The sequence below is a fragment of the Sorghum bicolor genome, chromosome 9 (assembly GCF_000003195.3).
Source record: "Sorghum bicolor cultivar BTx623 chromosome 9, Sorghum_bicolor_NCBIv3, whole genome shotgun sequence".
NCBI lineage: Eukaryota > Viridiplantae > Streptophyta > Magnoliopsida > Poales > Poaceae > Sorghum > Sorghum bicolor.
In genome coordinates, this window is record NC_012878.2 from 10,634,015 (window position 1) to 10,654,045 (window position 20,031).

At 43.1% G+C, this 20,031-nt stretch overlaps 2 protein-coding genes across 2 annotated transcripts; one reads left to right on the forward strand and one right to left on the reverse strand.

Annotated features, from left to right (window-relative positions):
- Nucleotides 1,086–6,211, forward strand: LOC8055747 (GDSL esterase/lipase At5g45910). Its single transcript, XM_002439406.2, has 4 exons — nucleotides 1,086–1,659; nucleotides 1,751–2,151; nucleotides 2,249–2,543; nucleotides 5,812–6,211. Exons 1-4 carry the CDS (start codon nucleotides 1,392–1,394, stop codon nucleotides 6,033–6,035), a joined length of 1,188 nt encoding a protein of 395 aa, XP_002439451.1. The 5' UTR covers nucleotides 1,086–1,391; the 3' UTR covers nucleotides 6,036–6,211.
- On the reverse strand, nucleotides 7,035–12,672 carry LOC8055748 (probable receptor-like protein kinase At5g18500). The gene is made up of 9 exons (XM_002440743.2): nucleotides 12,254–12,672; nucleotides 11,925–12,154; nucleotides 10,675–11,359; nucleotides 10,471–10,575; nucleotides 10,224–10,346; nucleotides 9,546–9,716; nucleotides 9,278–9,407; nucleotides 8,248–8,457; nucleotides 7,035–7,598 (listed from the first exon to the last, which is right to left on the reverse strand). The coding sequence occupies exons 3-9, from the start codon at nucleotides 11,337–11,339 to the stop codon at nucleotides 7,455–7,457; spliced, it is 1,548 nt and encodes a 515-aa protein (XP_002440788.1). The 5' UTR covers nucleotides 11,340–11,359; nucleotides 11,925–12,154; nucleotides 12,254–12,672; the 3' UTR covers nucleotides 7,035–7,454.

Below are 20,031 nucleotides of genomic sequence, written 5' to 3' on the forward strand. Positions count from 1 at the left end.
CAGGGTATGATCTGATTGTCTTCCCTCAGTTTTACGTCGCTCTGTCTCTGTTTGTTTCAGTAGCTCTGTCGTGCAGGTTCAGTAGTTGTGTCATATCTATTTCAGTAGGTCTGTTTCATTGTTTCGCAAGATATCTGTTGTCTGTTCCAGCTATATTTAAGTTCTGCGTATATGCCTCTGTTCTACAGTTCTATTGTTTCGCTAGTATCTGCTTGTCTGTTTTAGTACATCTGTTTATTTGTTTCGATTGCTATATTATGTTTGGTACTGTTATAGAGAGTTATATACCATGCCATGTTTTGATGTTTGATATGTTTTATGGATCATGTTTACATGTCGTAATGATGATTCATGTCATGCTTATATTTATCAATAATATCATATATGTCATCATCATATTGTTAATTTATGGAATTAAAATGATATGAAAATTGCCTAATAATCTAACAACTCCTAGACAAGTTCAAAGGTTTGGCTTCTATAACTCTGAATAAGGGTAAAACTTGCCTTATGGAAAGACATTTGAAATAGAATGGTACCCCAACAGTCCTTCCATGAGCTTTACTCATTCACAAAGGGAAAAAAAGATAACACTGGCCGAGGCTATGCAAATAATGCCTCTGGATAGCATGTTTCATTTACTCTTGTCCGAACAAGCCTACTGCCAATACCTTGCCCTTCAAACAACAATAACTGAGCTTCAGCTAAATGATGGCAATGACAGATGGCTCCACATTTAGGGCTCTGAAGATTTCCCAATGCAGTGGTGCACCCAGTTTTCAAATGGTTTTGGAAGAGCTCATGTCAGAACAACCACAGAGTTTTCTTTTGGCTTCTCCACAAAGATAGACTGACCACTAGAGATCTTCTCAGGAAAAGGAACATGAATCTTCGAAGCTATATATCATTGTGTTATGTGCAACAGTGGCTCAGATGAATCTATTGAGCACCTATTCATCAACTTTCCATTTGTGACGGCTCGTTGGGATAAACTCAATCTACGTAGTGCTCCACAATCAGACCCTTTTGCTAGTCAAACAGAATTCAGACAATAGCTTAACCAAGCGTTCTTCAGGGAAGTAATCATAATAATGTGTTGGAGCATTTGGATGTCTAGAAACAATAAAATTTCCAGAGACATGCCAACTTCAGTTTAGGATTGCAAGGCCATTTTCGGTTCAGAATTTGCATCCCTCTTATGGTGTGCAAAGGAAAAAAAAGTATTTCCCTCGGATTCAAGAATGGTTTACAAACCTCTTCTAGCATACATTATCCTAAAGTGTTCCTCAGATTCTGTGTGACCCCTCTTCCATCCCAGTCACACACTCACACCGTACCCTGCTGCAAGCAAATTGATCAGTCACTTGTGCTACATTGGCTGTCGCTAGCTCATGGAGCCACTGATGCTGCTGCTGCCACTGATCACCGTCCTCCTCCTCTCAGACCTTGTCCACGGCGGCACAGGCGGCGCCGGCGCAACGCCTCCACGGTTCGACTCCATCTTCAGCTTCGGCAACTCGTACGCGGACACTGGCAACTTCGTCCTCCAGTGCGCCGGCCTCCCCTCCGTCCCCTTCAACCAGTCTCCCTACGGCGAGACCTTCTTCCGTCGCCCCACCGGCCGCCCCTCCGATGGCCGCCTCATCATCGACTTCATTGGTACACCACCGTTCACTCCTTCTGTACTCCATGCGATCGATTGCCAGCGTTGATTTGTTTTGTACTTTTGTTTCGATCTGCACGCATGCAGCGGAGGCGCTACAAGTCCCTCTCCTCCCACCGTTCCTGTCGTCGAGGTCGCAGCAGCCCCAGTCCCAGGACTTGAGCCGCGGCGCGAACTTCGCCATCGTCGGCGGCACGGCGCTGGACGTGGGGTTCTTCCTCCGGCGCAACGCCGCCAGCGTGCCGCCGTTCCGGAGCTCCCTGCGCGTGCAGATTGGGTGGTTCCGCAGGCTGAAGCGGTCGCTGATCTGCAACACCACTACCGCGGCCGCGGCCGCGGGGTGCAAGGACCGCCTTGCGAATTCGCTGTTCGTCGTGGGCGAGCTGGGCAGCAACGACTACGGCTACATCCTCGCCGGCGGCAAGAGCATCCAGGAGGCCAAGTCCTTCGTCCCGGAGGTCGTCAAAGCCATCTGCAGAGGCATCGAGGTACTCTATTTTTTTCGTTTGCGATCGATCGAGTTCATTCCCCAATTATGTGTTGTTGCCGAAAACTGAAGAGTTCTGCGCGGGCGTGCTCTCGCAGAGGCTGGTGGAAGAGGGAGCGAGGTACATGGTGGTGTCGGGGACGCTGCCGGCGGGGTGCTTGCCGATGGAGCTGACCAAGTACGGGTACGGCGCGGCGGGGAAGAAGGGGAACGCGACGGAGTACGATCGCCGGACGGGGTGCCTGCGGCGGCTCAACGGCCTAGCGGAGTACCACAACTGGATGCTGCGGGAGGCCGTCGGGCGCATGCGCCGAAAGTACCCGACCACCAAGCTCGTCTACGCCGACTTCTACAAGCCGGTGGCGCGGCTCCTCCGGCGGCCCGCCAGGTTCGGTGAGTCCTTCGAATTCATTCAATTCCTCGGTTTGCTGCTGTCACACTTCGATTGCTTGCTACTGTAGAAACGTACTCCTTCCCCATTAATCTTGGGGTCAAAGCATTTTCAAGCTTGACAAAAAAATATAGAGAGAAATATAAAGATGTATGTCATAAAATAGATACACTATGAAAATATAACTAACAAAGAATCTAATAATATTTGGTTGATAAAAAATATTATTATTTTACTATATAAATTTGGTCAAACTTGAAAAACTTTTAGTCTTCAAGATTCTTATAATTTAAGACGGAGAGAATAGAGTAGTACTATGAATCAAATAAATCAGCATCGATCGTTGACACTTACAGGTCTACGTTACAGCAATGCACGTGATCTCTGAACATAAGTCACCATAAAAGCAGTGTCTCCGCCATGCTGCATGCACATCTATACGCGCGCGCGTAGATAATTGTATAGATACTCCTAGATTATTAATTAAGGAACCAAGTCAAACATGTGTAGTAGGTGATATCTAAAGCAATTGAGACCATCAACATTTAACAGCACTTAATAATGTGCTTCCAAGAGTTTTGAAGTCTTCGAAAATTTTGGAATCTTGAAGTACGCCAATCCATGCATTTTGAGCAGTTGCGCACCAACAACACAATCAGCAAACGCAAGAAGCATCTGGTAACGGTATGATATTCGATCGGCACTACCAGATTCTTCGAGCTTTTTGATCGAGGTGGTCCGTGCAAGCAGCAGTGTTTTCTTTTCATTCATTTTCTAAATACGCATTATTATTTCTATTTTAAATTATAGGTCGTTTTGACTTTTATAAATACATAATTTTTTATTATTCATCTAGATATACACTACATGTGTCTAGAAAAGCCAAAAACCATTTACATTTTAGATTGAACGGAGTAGTCACTAGTCAGTATATAAGATCAAGCTAGCTCTAAGAAGGATATATACAACATACGTGATTTTGGAGTTTTTTTTCTCAATATTGGCCAAAAGAAAACCATTTCTAGAAACGATTTCAGAGATGACCACCTCTAAAAATTGTACGTGATCTCTGAACATAAGTCACCATAAAGGCAATGTCTCCGGCCATGCTGCACATCTATACGCGCGTAGATAATCATATAGATTAAGTAACCAAGTCAAATATGTACTCTCTCCATCTACGAAAGAATCAATTTTAGAGTTGTCCTAAGTTAAAATTTTTAAACTTTGATTAAATTTCCAGAAACAAACGCTAAGATTAATGGTATCAAATTAGTACCATTAGAATATATTTTTATACGATGCACATTTGTTACTATTTTCTATAAAATTAGTCACGGATTCTAGAAATTGATTCTTACATGACGGAGGGAGTAGATGATATCTAAAGCAATGAGACCATCAACATTTAACAGCACTTAATGTGCTTCCAAGAGTTTTGAAGTCTTCGAAAATTTTGGAATCTTAGTTAGAGTACGCCAATTGAGCACCAACAGCACCAACAGCAAATGCAAGAGCATCTTGTAACAGTATGATATTCGATCGGCACAACCAGATTCTTCAAGCTTTTTGATCGAGATCGAGGTGGTACATGTAAGCAATAGTGTTTTCTTTTCGTTCATTTTTCTAAGTACGAATTACTACTTCCATTTCAAATTCAATGTCGTTTTGACTTTTATAAGTATATAGTAATTTTATTATACATCTAGATACACACATGTCTAGAAAAGCCAAAACTATTTACAATGTAGAAGGAACGGAGTAGTCAATATGTAAGATCAAGATCTAAGAAGGATATATACTACATGATTTTTTCAGTGGTGGCTCCACAAAAAACATCTCTAGAAACAATTTTTAAAGATGATCATCACCTCTAAAAATTGATTTCTAGATATAGTTGGTTCCAATTACACCTAAAAATACCATATATTTTTGCCTCTAAAGAGATGGCTAGAAACATTATCTTCCTCTAGAAATAATTGTAAAAAAAGGCCTCTAGAAATCGATTTGTGGTGGACCGTTATGACCCAGTTGCCTCTAAAAGTAGGTGCAATACCAAAAAATTTATAATTCAAATGAAGTTGTATGAAGATGAATTTTATATCAAAACCGTAGACTTTGAAGAGATCAACAACTTTGTAGTTGACAACTTAATTTTCTATTTGAAATTGTTTATGGTCCCAAAAATATGTTTCAAGTTCTCAACTTTTGAAGTCATTTTTATTGTTTCAATTGAAGCAATGAGAGACGCATGCTAGCGAAGTTGTAGAACTCAATGAGAGACGCATGCTAGCCACTGGCGGAGCCACCGCCCGGCCACCCCAGGCGGCCGGCCGGGCTCGTCGGAGACGTTCAAAAGGAAAAAAAATTTATATCAAAATAAAACTCTGTAATTTTCTAGTTAAATATTTTACTTAATAGAAATTGCCCAGGCTCATGAAAGCTTCTGGCTCCGCTAATGTTGCTAGCGAAGTTGTTTAATACAAGATTCATGAAATTTAATACAAAAGGATATAGCATATTAGTCCTTCTCACAAGTGATTTTGCGGCACAGTCACGTGGCAAGGAGTAATGAGTTTGAATCTCAGAAATAGCATGCTCTCTGATTTTCATTTTTTGAAAAAAAAACATTTTTAGACATGGGCCAAAGGCCAATCAACTGTCTTCAGAAATGATTTTCTGACCGCAACTAGAAAGTGTTCATTTCTGGAGACACTTGGGTAGAAGCGCTTAAGACTCCCACCTCTAGAAATCAGTTTCCAAGTTCCAACCGTAAGTGAAAATGGATTATGTCGTCTGTAGTAGAGTTAAGATCATTTTGCTATATTAAACTTGAGATTTAAGGACTTGATTGCACAATTTTAGCTCAGAGGCTTAGGCTGCCAATTAAGTAGTTTGCCTACTAGGCTAAAGTGGTTTATAGATATTTATATTTATCCTAAGGTATCATCAAAATTGTTGTTGTGAGGGGTTAAAATGATCTATGGATTGGTGCGGTTGACACTCCCCGAGAAATAAACTTTGACTCTCCAAAAAAAGTTGGAATGAATTAAAATTTGGAATGGAGAGAGTATATGTGTAGAAACTTGTGAGGGGCCAATGGTCCCTAGGAGTTGTTTAAATTGCTGTTGTGAGGGGTCATGCGACTGATGCACATTTGGCTTGCTTGTCTACAGACTGATATACAATCTCGCATTGTGATCTTGCATATAAGTACAACATGGCTGGCAATTGTCATTGTAATGACTTTGGTTTTGGTTTAATCTGCAGGGTTCACCGAGGAGCCTATCCGGGCGTGCTGCGGCGGAGGCGGGCCATACAACTACAACCCCGGGGCAGCCTGTGGCTCACCTGGCTCCACCGTTTGCCGTGAGCCATCTGCGCATGTACACTGGGACGGCATTCACTTGACCGAGGCCGCCTACAAGTACATCGCTGACGGTTGGCTGAATGGCCTTTACGCCTATCCCTCCATCCTGGACTTGCTGCAATAGATTAATGCAAATCTTGTTTCACTTGTTAACAGTTTCAGAGTAGTAGTTGTGCACGATTTTATTTTGGTTACCAAAACATAGGTAACACATGACCTTGAGATGCGTAAGTGAGAGAGTTGGCTGTTGACTAAAGTTTACAAAGTGATGATTAGACCCGCGATTTGCAAAAAGCATTACCCAATTCTCAACAGAATACAATTCCCAAGCATGATAACCGTTCAGAATAGAAGATGAAGCAGGTCCTGTAATTAAGACTGAATGCGCTATTCTGGTTCTCATGAATTCATGGATACAGCCATACAGGGGCACAATGTGAAATCATTTTTTTAAGGAAGTCAGCAGGTAACTCCCCTACCTAATTCATTTTCCCATTAAGGGCCCATTCATTTACGACATTCCCAGTCCTTCGTCGGCAGGAATAGTTCCGGTACTATAGTTTTTATTGAAGAAACGGCAGGCCAGGAATGATTCTGGGCAAGTAACGGTGGTAATGGAACGAGGCCTAAAGGAGATTGGATATTAGCTGTGTTAAGCCACTTGAAGAGAGGTGATGTTAACAAAGAGCCTTTTAGCTGTGTGCCTGTGTCACTGTGTGTATGCTTTCTTGGAACTGGAAGTGCCAGAACCCCATATATATATTCCCACTTGTTTTCTGAGGAGGGATCCTGTTCCTGTCATGAAATAGGGCTTGAACCTCGGTTAGCTGTTCAGAGGCTAGAGAAGAGAGAGGCAAATGGAAGTTTCTGTTTAAGGGGCTGTCCAAGATAATTTCTTACTAAACAGTTTGGGTTTCTGGTGAAGGAGAAGAACTGAGGAAAACTTGTTTGCAGATGGCTGTAGCGAGGAGTTAACCTTGTTTACTGAGCAGCAAGCCCAGAAGCCTGTAGGAATCAGAGAGGTTTATGCCCCTGAGCCGGGCTCCTGGCATGGGGTGGAGTAATTTTAGCTCATCAACATGCCTTCTCATCAACGTGACAGTCAAACATGGAGCTCAGAAAGTGAAGCCAATTCTTCTTTCTCCCCTTTATACTCTTCGAGTAAACGATACAAATACAAACATTATCCAATGTTACATTGATGCACTTTGGAGTTCATGGCAACCAGACAACAGTTACTGCAACCGACCACCACACACGCCCATCTTTTTTTTCCCCTTTTCCTTTTTTGGTAGGAATGCGTTCTTCTTTTGAAGTTACAAACTAATAGTACTATACACCCTTCAACTACGACACACCACTGTACATGTGTTAAGGAACACAAAAATGTATTGTCAAGCATCACATCCAAGAATGAAAAATCCACCAATTGGTTATGTATCGAAACTGAGATTTCCTGCTTCCCACAATGCGCATCTCAGCATTCCAGTGTCTATACCATATATATCTCCTAATACGCCTTTTCTTTTCTTTTTTGTTTCCCTCATTTGGACGAAAAAGTTCGACTCTTAGGTCGTGGTGGCCTCGCTTCATGCTCAGGGGCATCACTCCTGCCACTGTTATTCTTGCCCCGCAGTGGCTCAGTTTCTGAACTCTCTGGGATTCGGTTTTGTCGGTGTCTCCTTTCCTGCAAACCCAGTGACAAAGGTTACTATTGTATAACAGTATAACACTAATTAAAACACAGCCATTCACTGGGTATATGCTAACTTGCTAAGCATCAATGTCACACTGAATGTTATGTACAAAAGAGGTGATTCAACAGGTGCACTACGCCCAATACTCCAGGCAGGGGCCATATCCCATATCAGATACAGATATGCTGCCAATATGCATTGGATACATCCATGAAGTATACAAAACAAAAACAAACTCCAATATTGGATACTTGGGCCAATACGTATTTAGTCCATGTGCTCAAAATGGTCCAACCCAGAACAGCTATGCATTAGACACCTCCACCACTCCCCCACACTACCACCAGGAGGCTAACCATGCCATCGCTGACTTACCTTCCAACTTAAGTCATCATTTGTTTAAGTTTATCTTCTGTAAGTTAGGAATGATCGGATCACATCTATATAGTTCATAAAGACAGGGCATGCATCAAACTAGTTCATGAGCAACAGTAAAGAGTTAAGCTTCTTCTCTTCTCTCTCTCCAGCCTCCTCCGGTCCTCCCTCCCTTTGCTGCTGCCCTAGCCATGCCAACTCCACCGTACCCAATAAACCTAGACTGTGACAGTTCTACATGAAATTAAATAAATAAATTCAAACCTCTTGAGGTATGGGTTCGTTAGAATCCAACATCCGGACCACCTGGTCCATGCTAGGCCTCTTCTCAGCATTCAAATCGATACACCTCAAAGCAGTCAAAAGGGCACGTTTCAGCTCCTTTGTTGAAGGTCTTCTCTCCAGGTTTGGGTCCACCACTTCTTCAGAACGTCTGTTGGCAACCATCATTTTAAGCCAGTCAACTAGGTTTACCTACAGGTGAGAAGCAACAAATTAGAATTTAAAACATGGAGGGACTATCAAATATAACAGTCTGCTATTTATCAGCTGATACCTATCTTTTTCAGTGAGTTGTAAGATATTTTTATTAACCTGAAAATTCTACATGCAACTTTTGCACAAAAGTTTCACTACTATTAATACAACGATACACAGTTCTCCTGCGTATTTGAGAAAAAACTTTTTGCACAAAAGTTTCTCTACTATTAATACAATGATACGCAGTTCTCCTGCATATTCGAGAAAAAACTTTTGCACAAAAGTTGATGGATCTTTGCAGTTAGAAAAGACTCCACATGCATTTGCCCATATGAACTACTCCCTCCGGTTTTAAATGTATACATCAGGACCAACTTAATTAGTACAAAAAGAACTAATTAAGTTGGTCTTGATGTCATATATTTAATCCAGATGGAGTACACCAGTAGGCTGAGCTATGGATGTAGCAGCAGTGAAATCATAGATTGGAGAAACACGATAACAGGTACAGGATAATACTAAATGGGCATTGATCCATCCACATTGACTTCATAAAGCTACTTGATAAGCTGATGTTCTCACAACTTCAGAGATTTTTTTGCTAAGGCGTATAAACATGATTCAAAACTTAATTCTGCATTTGGGGTAGACAGTCTTGTTTGTTAAGAGTTATTACTAAGCCTTCTATGCTTTTATGTTGATGATGAATAGTTAAGAATTGCTACAGAAATTAAGAAAAGGTCAAGTCACAGAAGATAAACAGACCCATAAGGATGCTGGTGATTATTAGAAAAGGATATTTGACAAGTATTACCTCATTTGTAGGGCGATCATAGTCAATTGGATCTCTACCTGTAATAGCTTCCAACAGAACGACCCCAAAGCTATAGACATCACTCTTTTCATTTAGAAGTCCGCTGTTAGCATATTCAGGTGCAACATAGCTGTGATGGAATAAAGCAAATATTGAGTAAAACTACTGAATAGTAGCAACATTTTTTCTCAAAATTACAGTGGACAAGATTTGATGAATATATACAAAGAGAAAGTGCCTCAGATATACAACAATACCAAAAACTTACCCAAAGGTACCCATAACTCGTGTAGCAATATGACTTTTACCAGCACCAAGCATCTTGGCCAAACCAAAGTCTGATATTTTGGCATTAAACTCATCATCAATCAAGATATTGCTGGACTTGATGTCGCGATGCACAACTTTTGGTTCGATTGCCTCATGTAAGTAAGCAAGGCTGTAGATTTAGCACTCTATATCAAATTTATGTTCTACAACCAGTGACAGATAGCCAAGAAAATAGGATATATCTAATCGCCAAAGAGGGGATGGCTATGTTAATATAATAAAAACAATAGTTTAATATAATCATGATGAAAATAATAAAATGGTCCCAGAAAATGATAAGAATAATAAGACAGTCTCACAAAAAATGATATGACCCAGGAGATAGTAACAAGGACTGCTTCAGAGCTGATCTGGGTCAAAACTTGTATTTTTTCACAACAGTATAGATGATGAATTCAAGTAACTAGTAAACATAGTAGCTAATCAAGAAGTTGCACAATTAAGATGTGTAACAATCATATTTGCCATTTTGTTAGCCTTCGATATTAAGTGGTACAGATCTAGTCAATTCACACTTTGTATAATATTTGGATTACGAAAATGGTGTAAAAATGGCATTGCTGAAACAAAAACAATAAAAAAAATTCAGATTATATGCAGTTAAGGGGTTACTCACGCCTTTGCAGTTCCCAAAAGAATTTTCATGCGAGCCAACCAAGTGAGAGAACTGTATTGGGACAATTCCCCATGGAGCCAACTTTCAAGATTTCCATTATTCACATACTCGTACACAAGCATCCTGGTTGCATATACATGTCAAATAATTCATGTTAGTGACTTCCCTTTATCTTTATTACAAAAAGAATACTGCATAGGACATCATATTTTAGAGAAAAATGAAAATGGTGTCTTCGTGTTCTTACCTTTGAGTACCCTCAACACAGTAACCCAAAAGGCGGACCAAATTCTTGTGGCGGACATGGCCAATTGCCTCAACTTCCACTCTGAATTCTCTCTCGGCCTGTCCTCTGCACATGACAGACAGTTGTATTATAAGAAAGAAAGCAGAAGGGTAAAGGCATGTACTGCCACTGTGTCAATCAAAAACTGCTACAGAAAAAGCTTACAAATTGTTAAGGATTTTCTTGACAGCAACTGGGGTGCCATTTGATAATCTGCCACGATACACAACACCATATCCACCCTCACCAATTACATTATCCTTTGCAAAACGGTTGGTTGCAAGCTCTAGATCTCTGAGGGTGAACCAATGGCCCCAACCAAGATAAGAAAATTCAGGTAAGCCCGCCAATGGTGCAGAGTCAATAGTAGCATGTGTTGAAGACTGTTCATCGGCAGAAACAATCTGATTTCCCTCGCAGCCATCCGTGATGGGAAAAGAACCAGAGACATTGTTCTCTTCTCTTTGTTTCAACTTTTCCTCCTGAGCCAACTGAATTGCATCTCTATCAACTGATTCAACAGGCTCAGGCTCATTCTGAATAGTGAGTAGAAGCCCATCATGTACAACAAAATCATTGGCTGGAAATTGATCCACCATCCCCACTTCCTTGATATCTTTGTACGCTGGAGGTATCTGGTGCATTCGACGGTCCTTGAGTGGCTTGCGCGACCTCTTGATACAACTTTGAATGGTAAGGCATATGAGAAGAATGAGAAGAATACCCAAGAGGGATGCTCCGACAGCAATCCCAATCACAACCCAAAGTTTAAGGCCAAAGACAATTGTTTTCTCATGTAGGGATTCGGTTAGACTGGAGTTTGATGACATTTTTTTGTATCATGAAATACCTGCAAGAGGATAAGAACATGTCACGAACAAATGGAAATACATAACAATTAACAAGATTGCAATTGTGGTGTAGGCTGAGCTGGTCCTAGACTCCTAGTGAATGCGTTGCTCAACTGCTCCTTGAACAGGTATTAGTGTGACATACTAATTAATCAGGAGAAAGCAACATTGTAACCGCCTAAGAACAAGACCAACCAAAAGTCTTTTGTGGACTCTATATCTACATGTACATTCAGAGGGGTGTCAGGTCCTGATTAATTTTAAGCGATTGCATTTCCACAACCGACACAACAGCATGAACCGAAGCAGCCCAATTATTAAAGCAAATTTCCTAATAGATCATTTTGTTCAACCATCCTTAAAATATCAAAAGGTGGAGCATTTATATTAGCAGGCAATGTCGATTTACAGTACAAATCTAACCCAGCAATCCCTACTTGCTTGGTGGATAAACAGCACTAACTGCTCATAAGCATTTGAACAATCTCTTTTCAAGACCATCGAAAATTGCGGAAGCAGACGGTGTACACCAAAGAGAAGCTTAGCTGCTACTGAGGCACTTACAGTTAAAGGTTGGCGCGGCGCAAAAATTCCAGTCTTTCCTGGAGAAGCTCAGCAATGACAAGCCATCCTAAATCTGAGTGGGCTCATCAGTGGCGGTCCTGGCGCAGGACACGGGAGTTCGTCCAGTTGAACCGAAACAAGTCCTGCTGCGACTTCCCTCGATCTTGAGTGCCGGAGAAGTAATCAAACCACGGATGATGCCGACACGCAGCTCTCAAATCCACGCCAACCTGAATGTAGAGAGCAAAGGGGAGAGAGAGATTTGGATCTGAATGCGAAGGAAGAAACGGAATCCATCCAAGAAAAGCAAGCTAGGAGCTTTTGCTTACTGGCCAACAGCAATGGGCAAAGACGAAAGGCAATCCACGTACGGATGGGCGGATCTGCACTCCACCACCACCACCGCCACCACTGGACGACGAGACGAGAAGAGAGCCGCGGGCGGGGCGGGAGTGGGGCGCTAAAGCCGCGGGGCAGGCGGCGTCCGTCGCGTGGAGGATCCAGGCCAGCACCAGCCGAGCCGAGAGAGGGAGGGACCGGCACTGGCACTGGCAGGCAGGCAGGCAGGCAGGGGCGGCCTCGTGCCGGGCCGTGCTCGTTTTGGAATTTCTAGAGGCGTGCGTGCGTGTGTGCTGCTACTGCTGGGTGCGTGCGTGCGCGGGCTGCGTGGGGGCGGTTGGCAGGTCGATCGCAGCCACCTTCCGAGTTCCGACGGTCGGTCGCTCGCTCCCCTGCGCCTGCTAGTGCCCCCGCCAGCCTGCCGCACCACCGCACTTGCTTCGTCTACAAATTTTCACGGCCACGTCCACGCATCTTTATTACTTCCTCAGCAATACTGCCGGCCGACGCGCGCCGGAGTTTGCGGCGGACCTGGGAGGGGGGAGGGAGTGAGGTGAGGGGCAAGGGAGACCGACGGAGCTGCTGCTGGCAGTGCCTCGCTCTTGGCTCAGTTGGCGTCACGTAGCGCCGCAGTAAACGTGAAGTAAAGCGGACGGCGTGACGCTTTCCGACGCGGAAGCAACCCCCATCATTCATCGTCGTCCATCCGGGGGTTCAGTCGGGGGCAGGTGTACTCGTGTGTGTGGATCATGTGTGCCAAAGAAGGGTATAGAAGGAACAATGTGGCGATAGAATATAGTAAGATGAAAGAATTCCTGTAGTGATGGGTAAGGTCCAACTAACACGAGTGCGCATCTTAGATGGGCTGTTGTTGTCTTGTTTACTTCCTTCACTTGTATATACGATTCTCCCCACCATTAGATTATGTATTATGGATATGCCATGGGATCTTCTGGGTGACAGCAACGTCATACGTATTCTTCCTTCATCTCATTACTCATCAGTCTCAAGGCGTCCTCGTGGTCTAGAACTGGCGGCCAAGCTTATTGGACAAACGAATGGATTTTTGAAACTTGAATTTGTTTTTTTTTCCTCCTCCAAGTAAACTAACTTTTTGATAAGAAAAAACAAGAGTAGTGCTGTCTCAATGTGTATCACTAGACTTTGTTCCAACTACCTAGCTTATCCTTATACTACCTAGTACCTAGCTCGAGAGCCGCTCACCTCGTATGACAATCCGCCAAATTATTAAGGCCTATATATATCCCAATGGCCGGCACCCATGAAAAAGATTTAGTTAAAAAAAATCATGTTTTTTTTGCGAAGGGAGAAGGGATTATATTAAAACTTGGCATAATACATCTCTAAATTACATATGTAAAAATCTGAAATAAAAAGTAAACAATATTCTGTCTAGATTTTTTCATCTTTTCATTGAATGTTGGAGCCAAAGTACAATCCTCGTACTAAGTCCAACGACCAACCCCAAAATATTAGACATGCCGCAAGATCCAATGCTTCAGAACTAATCCAAAACGTATCTAAATCGATGAAAGAATATTGATAGTTGCATCGTCAGGAGCAGCATAAGATGCAGATTCATCACATTCAAACCTTGGTTTCCTCTCCGCAACCAACGATGGTGACCTATATATATCCCAAGTTGAAAAAATAATGATTTTTTCGAAAGGGAAGGAGGATTATATTAAAACTCAACATAGTACATCCTAAAATTACATATGGAAAGATCTGAAATAAAAAATAAACAATATTTTATCTAGATTTCTTCATCTTCTTCTTCCCGGCATCCCTTGAACAAAGGTGCCAAAGTGCAATCCTTATATCAAATCCAATAACCAACCCCAAGAAACTGGACATGCCACAAGTCTAATGTTTCGGAACTAGTCCAAAACGCATCTGAATTGATGAGAGAATATCAACATGTGCATTGTCGGGAGCAGCATAAGATGCAAATTCATCACATTTAAACCTTGATTTCCTCTCCGCGACCAACGATGATGACCCAGAGTAGCTGTCTTCATTGGGGGGCACCTAGAAGCACCCCTTCCCTTGCAGATAATAGCCACAACTTGGCTGTCTATTTGATGAAATCGACGCCTACAACGACGATCTCGTTGAAGTGTGTTGATCTTTTGGATAGCCCATGGATCCATGTGACTTCCATTTGACATCATTGTGTCCATTGATACAAACCGACATTGATTCAACATGTGAGATGGATCCTGAGTGGATGGATGATGTGTGGGGAGGTGCGCTAGGTCAAGCGACCATGGTGGGGTTGGTCGATCCCACCAAGTGGGCCCTAACCATCCTCATCTATCCCATGTGCTCCACAGGTGTTGTTTTCTTCATGTTTTTGCATATTTTTCCTAGCATAAACAAAATCTCCAAGTACACATGGAACCATATTAATCTGAAACAAAACACTACCTTAGTGTTGGTTTTACTTGTATTTTATTGACATGTTGATAGATAGAAAAACATTTAGTAGCCATCAACAATGATGACTTTGATTGTAATGGCCACACCCTTGGTTCTCATCTTGTGAAGCATGCTCTTCACCCATTGTATCAATTGAATGACTACTTCATCATTGGAGGAAGAGGTGAAGTCTTGATCGTCACCTTCATCATCATCCTCTTCCTCATCTTTATCATCACTTGAGGAGCTTGAGCTTGTTTCTTTGCTATCACATGCGAGAGTTATGCTTTTGCTTGATGAAGTAGCTTCTTCTTGACCCATCTTCCATGACATCTCAAATGCCACTAACTTGCTAATGATAAGCATCGAGGTCATGGAGCTCAAGTCCTCCATGTTGTGGAGGATGGTGATGATAGATGCATATTTATCATGTGGTATCATGGAGATGATCTTACTCACAATGTTCGCATCACTTAACTTTTTCAAGCCTATAGAATTGAGCTCATTGACTATTAGATTCAAACCTAAATACATATCTCTACCAAACTCATCTTCTTTTAATTTAAAAGGGGCCACAGGTTTATTTAGTTAGACAATGTTTTTGTTCATGGACATTACTTGTATCGCCATTGAGCTCATGTAACTTTAACCATATTTCATTTTCTTTTGTTAAGGTGAACACTTGGTTAAAGATTTTCATGCTAAAGATTCAAACAAGCAAAATTTAGCTATTGCATTTAGATATTTCTTTTTATCACTCGTCGTGGTGTTTTTTTGGATTCTTTAGGGGTTTCATCTCATCATGAGTTGCTCTCCAACCACGCAAATCTATCACCTCAAGGTAGCAAGCCATTCTAGCACTCAAATAGGGGAAGTTAGTGCCATTATAGTGCGAAGGCCTAGAGGTATCCATCCTTCCCTCTATAAATAATGTCAGCTCAACAATTGTTAAGCCAAAGGTGTTGATGTAAAAGCTGATCTGCAAACACAAAGGGCTAATACTCGATTCAAATGTTAAGACGTGCCAGCCGATTTGACCTTACTATCGGCAAAGGTGATAACTCGAATACTTTGGTCCCGACAACAGCGATGCGCCCGGATGCCACGGCCAAGAGGTATTCACGCGGAACTCGACAATACACCGAGCTTAAGTCGACGAACTCCTAAGAACTCGTAATGAAAAGGAAAATATGACGAAGTCATCGAAAAAGTAGATGCTGGAATATGAGTAAAAACTTGTATTTGATTGATTGATAGATTTTTCATTACAAGGCACTAGGGTCGACATTTATACCCTGCTCAAAGAGCTACAATCAGACACGACTAGGACTCGAATTCCAATAAACAGAATCCGTATACAAAACAATTTAAATAACTAAGAAAAGCACAAAACTATCCTCCCGTGACAAACTAGCACACCACCATGGACCAATCGGCAACCTTCATGTTCTCCTTCCGAGTCATCGGCAGACTCCTCATCGTAGCTATCGACAAAGGCTAACACTGATCATTGGCATGAACACGTCACCACTCATGGACTTAGTCACATTCAGCTGTCCCTTCATCGGCAACCACCCTCATCGGCAACTCCCTTGCAGACCAGTTACTGTTACCCTACCTTGCCGATCTATACTCTACCGATCCTGGGTACGTGTCCAAAAACGGTGTCAACACATGCCCCCCAATTTCGGAGTATAAAATCATTAATGCTCCAAAATTCTCTGCAATAATGATGCCTTTCCGCAATTAATCCTCTCAATTTGGTAACCAACCGTAGAAGCCGAACAACTCTGGCCCGATTCTTCCGCAGATTCCTCAAATTCCTCAACCTCCCGAACTGGACATCTCCACCATATTCGCCCATCGGCAATATTACCGTTAGAAGGATCTGCCGATGGACCAACCAGGAAATCCCGCATAGTGAAATATCTCCAGATTATGACTGCTTCCTGTCAAATCACCTGCGCAATCCCTTGATTACCGTGCGAACAGTTACCATATCCGCCTGAGTACCCTCGGATTTCACAGATACGGCAAAAAGACAAGTCAGATTTGCCCTTGCCCGTTTTGTCCTATAAATAGTTCCTTCTCGGGTACTCCTTCTCCATCGCATCATTCTATAGCCCCAACTCTGCTTTTCTGGCGGCGACGCTGTTCGAGAGCTCCGAGAACTTCAACAAGAACCTCCTCCAACAACCCTCAAGTCCTCAATCTTCTCCCCTAATAGGAGATGGCCGTCAACTTCATCGTGCCTGAGGTCAGTTCTACTTCTCTCTTGTATTTTTACTGCACTCCTGTTCATCCACAGTTCATCTTACTGAATACCCTTTTTTTTTCTTATTCTTCTTTTTACCCCCAAAAACTATTAGGATCTGTCCAATAGAATTGTCATCCCTACCGATCAACCACACCTTCAATGTCTCGGTCCACTAGGGAACCCAGATCCTACCGATTTAATCAACGCAGAGACAAACAGAATCCCCTTCAGAGCCGAAAACTTTTCTCTAGATCTGTGGAAAGATACCTTCCGCTCTTGGCCCAGCCCTACCAAGGGATGGAAGGATTGGTTCTTGAGAGTCAGCCATTCAAATGAAGTTCAATGGGGCGAGCGAAAACTGGACTAGTGCATTAGACTATCTCTTGCCGATATGCATAGGAACGAATCACTGCTGATTGTTGCATCATATTTCTGGTCAGACACACTTAATGCTTTTGTTTTCGGCCATGGCCCTGCTTCTCCTACTCTTGTCGATGTGCTCATGCTTACTGGCTTAGATGTATCCACTGCCGATAGCAGTCACATATTTGACACCACACCTAGTGCTAAAGTGGAAACCCGCTCTATCGGCGGTTGGTCTGGGTACATCCAGAAATACCGTAGAACAGGGCCTGTCAACATAAAGGAGCAAACCACCTTCCTGAACATGTGGCTGGACAAATTTGTATTCTGTGGCCGATCGGCAGGACGAACTTCTGTCTATTTAGCAGCAGCAGAAAGATTAGCTAATGGTGGCCGATTTCCCCTTGGCCGATACTTGCTCGGCTCGGCTTACCACCTCCTCCATCAAGTAGCCAGAAAACTCCTACTCGGCCAACCCATCGGCAACTTAGGGGGTCCCTGGTGGTTCATTAATATGTGGCTTAGCCTCCATATGCACAAGCGTCTTGAGTTCAACCTTTTCACACAACGCTTCCCTAGGGACATAACCGAGGATTATGAATTGGATGAAGAAGAATCGGCAACTCGTCCTCCTCTGAACTTTGGCGAGGCTGCCATAGTTTTACCTGGTATAGGTGGTAACGCAGACCAGGTTAGCCGATTCTTTCAGACCCTGTACGAAGGCCTAACCAGAGAACAGCGAGCATGGATGCCTTATGAAGATCCGGGCACCAGATTTCCTTTGGTCTTCCATCCGTTTAATGATGCTCTCAACAAGGATCACGATGTGATGATGGCAATCATCACCCCAAGAGCCATACCAGTTAACTTCTTTGGTGGTGGAAAGGCTTCCATCCAGACCTACGAATTCTACAACCCATCAACACTAGCTCGTCAACTAGCTTTCGGTCAGCTGCCAATTGCACTTTGTTATGCCGATGTGATAAAATCTAGGGAAACCATCACTAGTCTTCTCGAGTGGACCAGAATAGCTCAACTGCCACCGAATGCCGATTCAGATGTCGATCTATCGGCTTGGGTTCCAGCTCTCTTCATTACTCAGGCATATAAACAATGGTAGGAAGAATGGGAAGAACATCTATTTTGCAGATCAGCTCTCACATACCGTGGATGATCGATCCCCAGTACAGTGTCCCTGATAATACTGTAAGTATTTCAATACCGATGTTTTAATTTCTTCACTGTCCTTTTCAGTCGGTAACCCCCTTTCTTTGTCACACACAGATTGACGACACACCACCATCGGTCAGCAGGAGTGGCAAGCCGATTGAGCTTTTTCCATCAGGTCCGATCTCCTCGATTGGCAATAACGCTCCCACCTTGGCTGCTATAATGCATCAGGGTGTACGTCTCAAGAAAGTCACCACCAAGCGGACGAAGGCATCTCCATCGGTAGCTGCCTCTACTTTAGCACAAGCTTTCAAGGTAAATTTTCAAATTCTTTTACCCATACCGATTCCATTCTTACATCTGTTATACTTATACTCACAAATTTCCATTGTTGTATCAACAAACCGGCGCATCGGCAAAAACCAGAGGTGTGACTGCCGATGCCCCCCAGTCCAGCCAACCAAAGAGAAAAAGCTCCAAGAGTACCAGAACCCAAGCGAAGCGCCAGAGAACAGCAACACCTTCTCCCCCTCCAAGGTCACCGATCCAGGTGGAATCTTCTCCCTCTTCTCCAGAAGTCCAGATACAACAAGCACCATCTTCTCCTCAGCCACAAGAAGAACCCCACACAGAAGAACTCCTGCCAGAGGACCCTCAGCCAGAAGACACATCGGCTGACGTGCACGAGGAAACTGTCGATCCAGCAAGCCTGGTCATAACATCGGTAGTTTCCTCTATCCAGACAAGCACCGTACTTCCTCAAGGTAACATATTCTCTATGAAATCATTGCCGATGAACCTACTTCTCCCGTCTTATAATTACTTCTGTTAATCTTTCAGCTGACATAGTCTCATCGGCAACCCCAGCCGATCAGCCCGTGGTTCCATCGGCATCTTCTAGTCAGAGGTGAGAGATTGCCCTGAAACAAGTAAGTTACCCAATCTCTATCTGCATTATTTATCAATAGTTGACCATAGAATAACTTATTTCATTTCCTTTTCAGGAACAGGACTCCCCTGACAGTTTGTTTTCCTTTGCCATCGACATCTCTGAAGATGAAGGCGAGGAGGCAAGTTCCTCTCGAGCAGTTGGAATCACATCGGCAGAAATCAGGGCAAAATTAGAAGAGTTATCGTCCCTCCTTCATCAAGACATAGCCCAATTGGTCGATGACTCTGATCCGACCAAGGCCTTGTATAAGACCCTCAGAGGCCAAATTCCCGCCAATGCCGAAGAAATCCTTTTCCAAGCTGCACACCTAGAAAGCCGTCAACTGCAGTATCAAAGGGCTGCTCAACGCCTTGCCGATAGAGCTGCTCATGCTCAGCTCTCAGAGGAGATGATGAAAGTGAAGCTCCTTGCCGATGAGAAGCATAAGAACATCGACACTCTGGAGTCCTCAAGAGATGTGCTGAAACAAAAGATTTCTGATCTATCGGCGAGAAGGAAAGCCCTGCTGGCAGAACTCAAATAGGTAGAAGAAGCCTCGTCCCAAGCCCAATAAGAAGAAAGTCAGCTGCCTGAGACGATCAAGA

What these genes read in the sequence shown, in the direction of transcription:
- LOC8055747 (XM_002439406.2), top strand. Translation starts at nt 1,392, where the DNA reads ATGGAGCCACTGATGCTGCTGCTGCCACTGATCACCGTCCTCCTCCTC. An exon ending in CCATCTGCAGAGGCATCGAG is followed by an intron (nt 2,152 to 2,248) that starts GTACTCTATTTT and finishes GTGCTCTCGCAG; the next exon opens with AGGCTGGTGGAAGAGGGAGC. An exon ending in CCGGCGGCCCGCCAGGTTCG is followed by an intron (nt 2,544 to 5,811) that starts GTGAGTCCTTCG and finishes TTTAATCTGCAG; the next exon opens with GGTTCACCGAGGAGCCTATC.
- LOC8055748 (XM_002440743.2), bottom strand. Translation starts at nt 11,339, where the DNA reads ATGTCATCAAACTCCAGTCTAACCGAATCCCTACATGAGAAAACAATT. An exon ending in CTTTTGGGAACTGCAAAGGC is followed by an intron (nt 9,717 to 10,223) that starts GTGAGTAACCCC and finishes CTAAATCTACAG; the next exon opens with CCTTGCTTACTTACATGAGG. An exon ending in CGAGTTATGGGTACCTTTGG is followed by an intron (nt 9,408 to 9,545) that starts GTAAGTTTTTGG and finishes ATTCCATCACAG; the next exon opens with CTATGTTGCACCTGAATATG.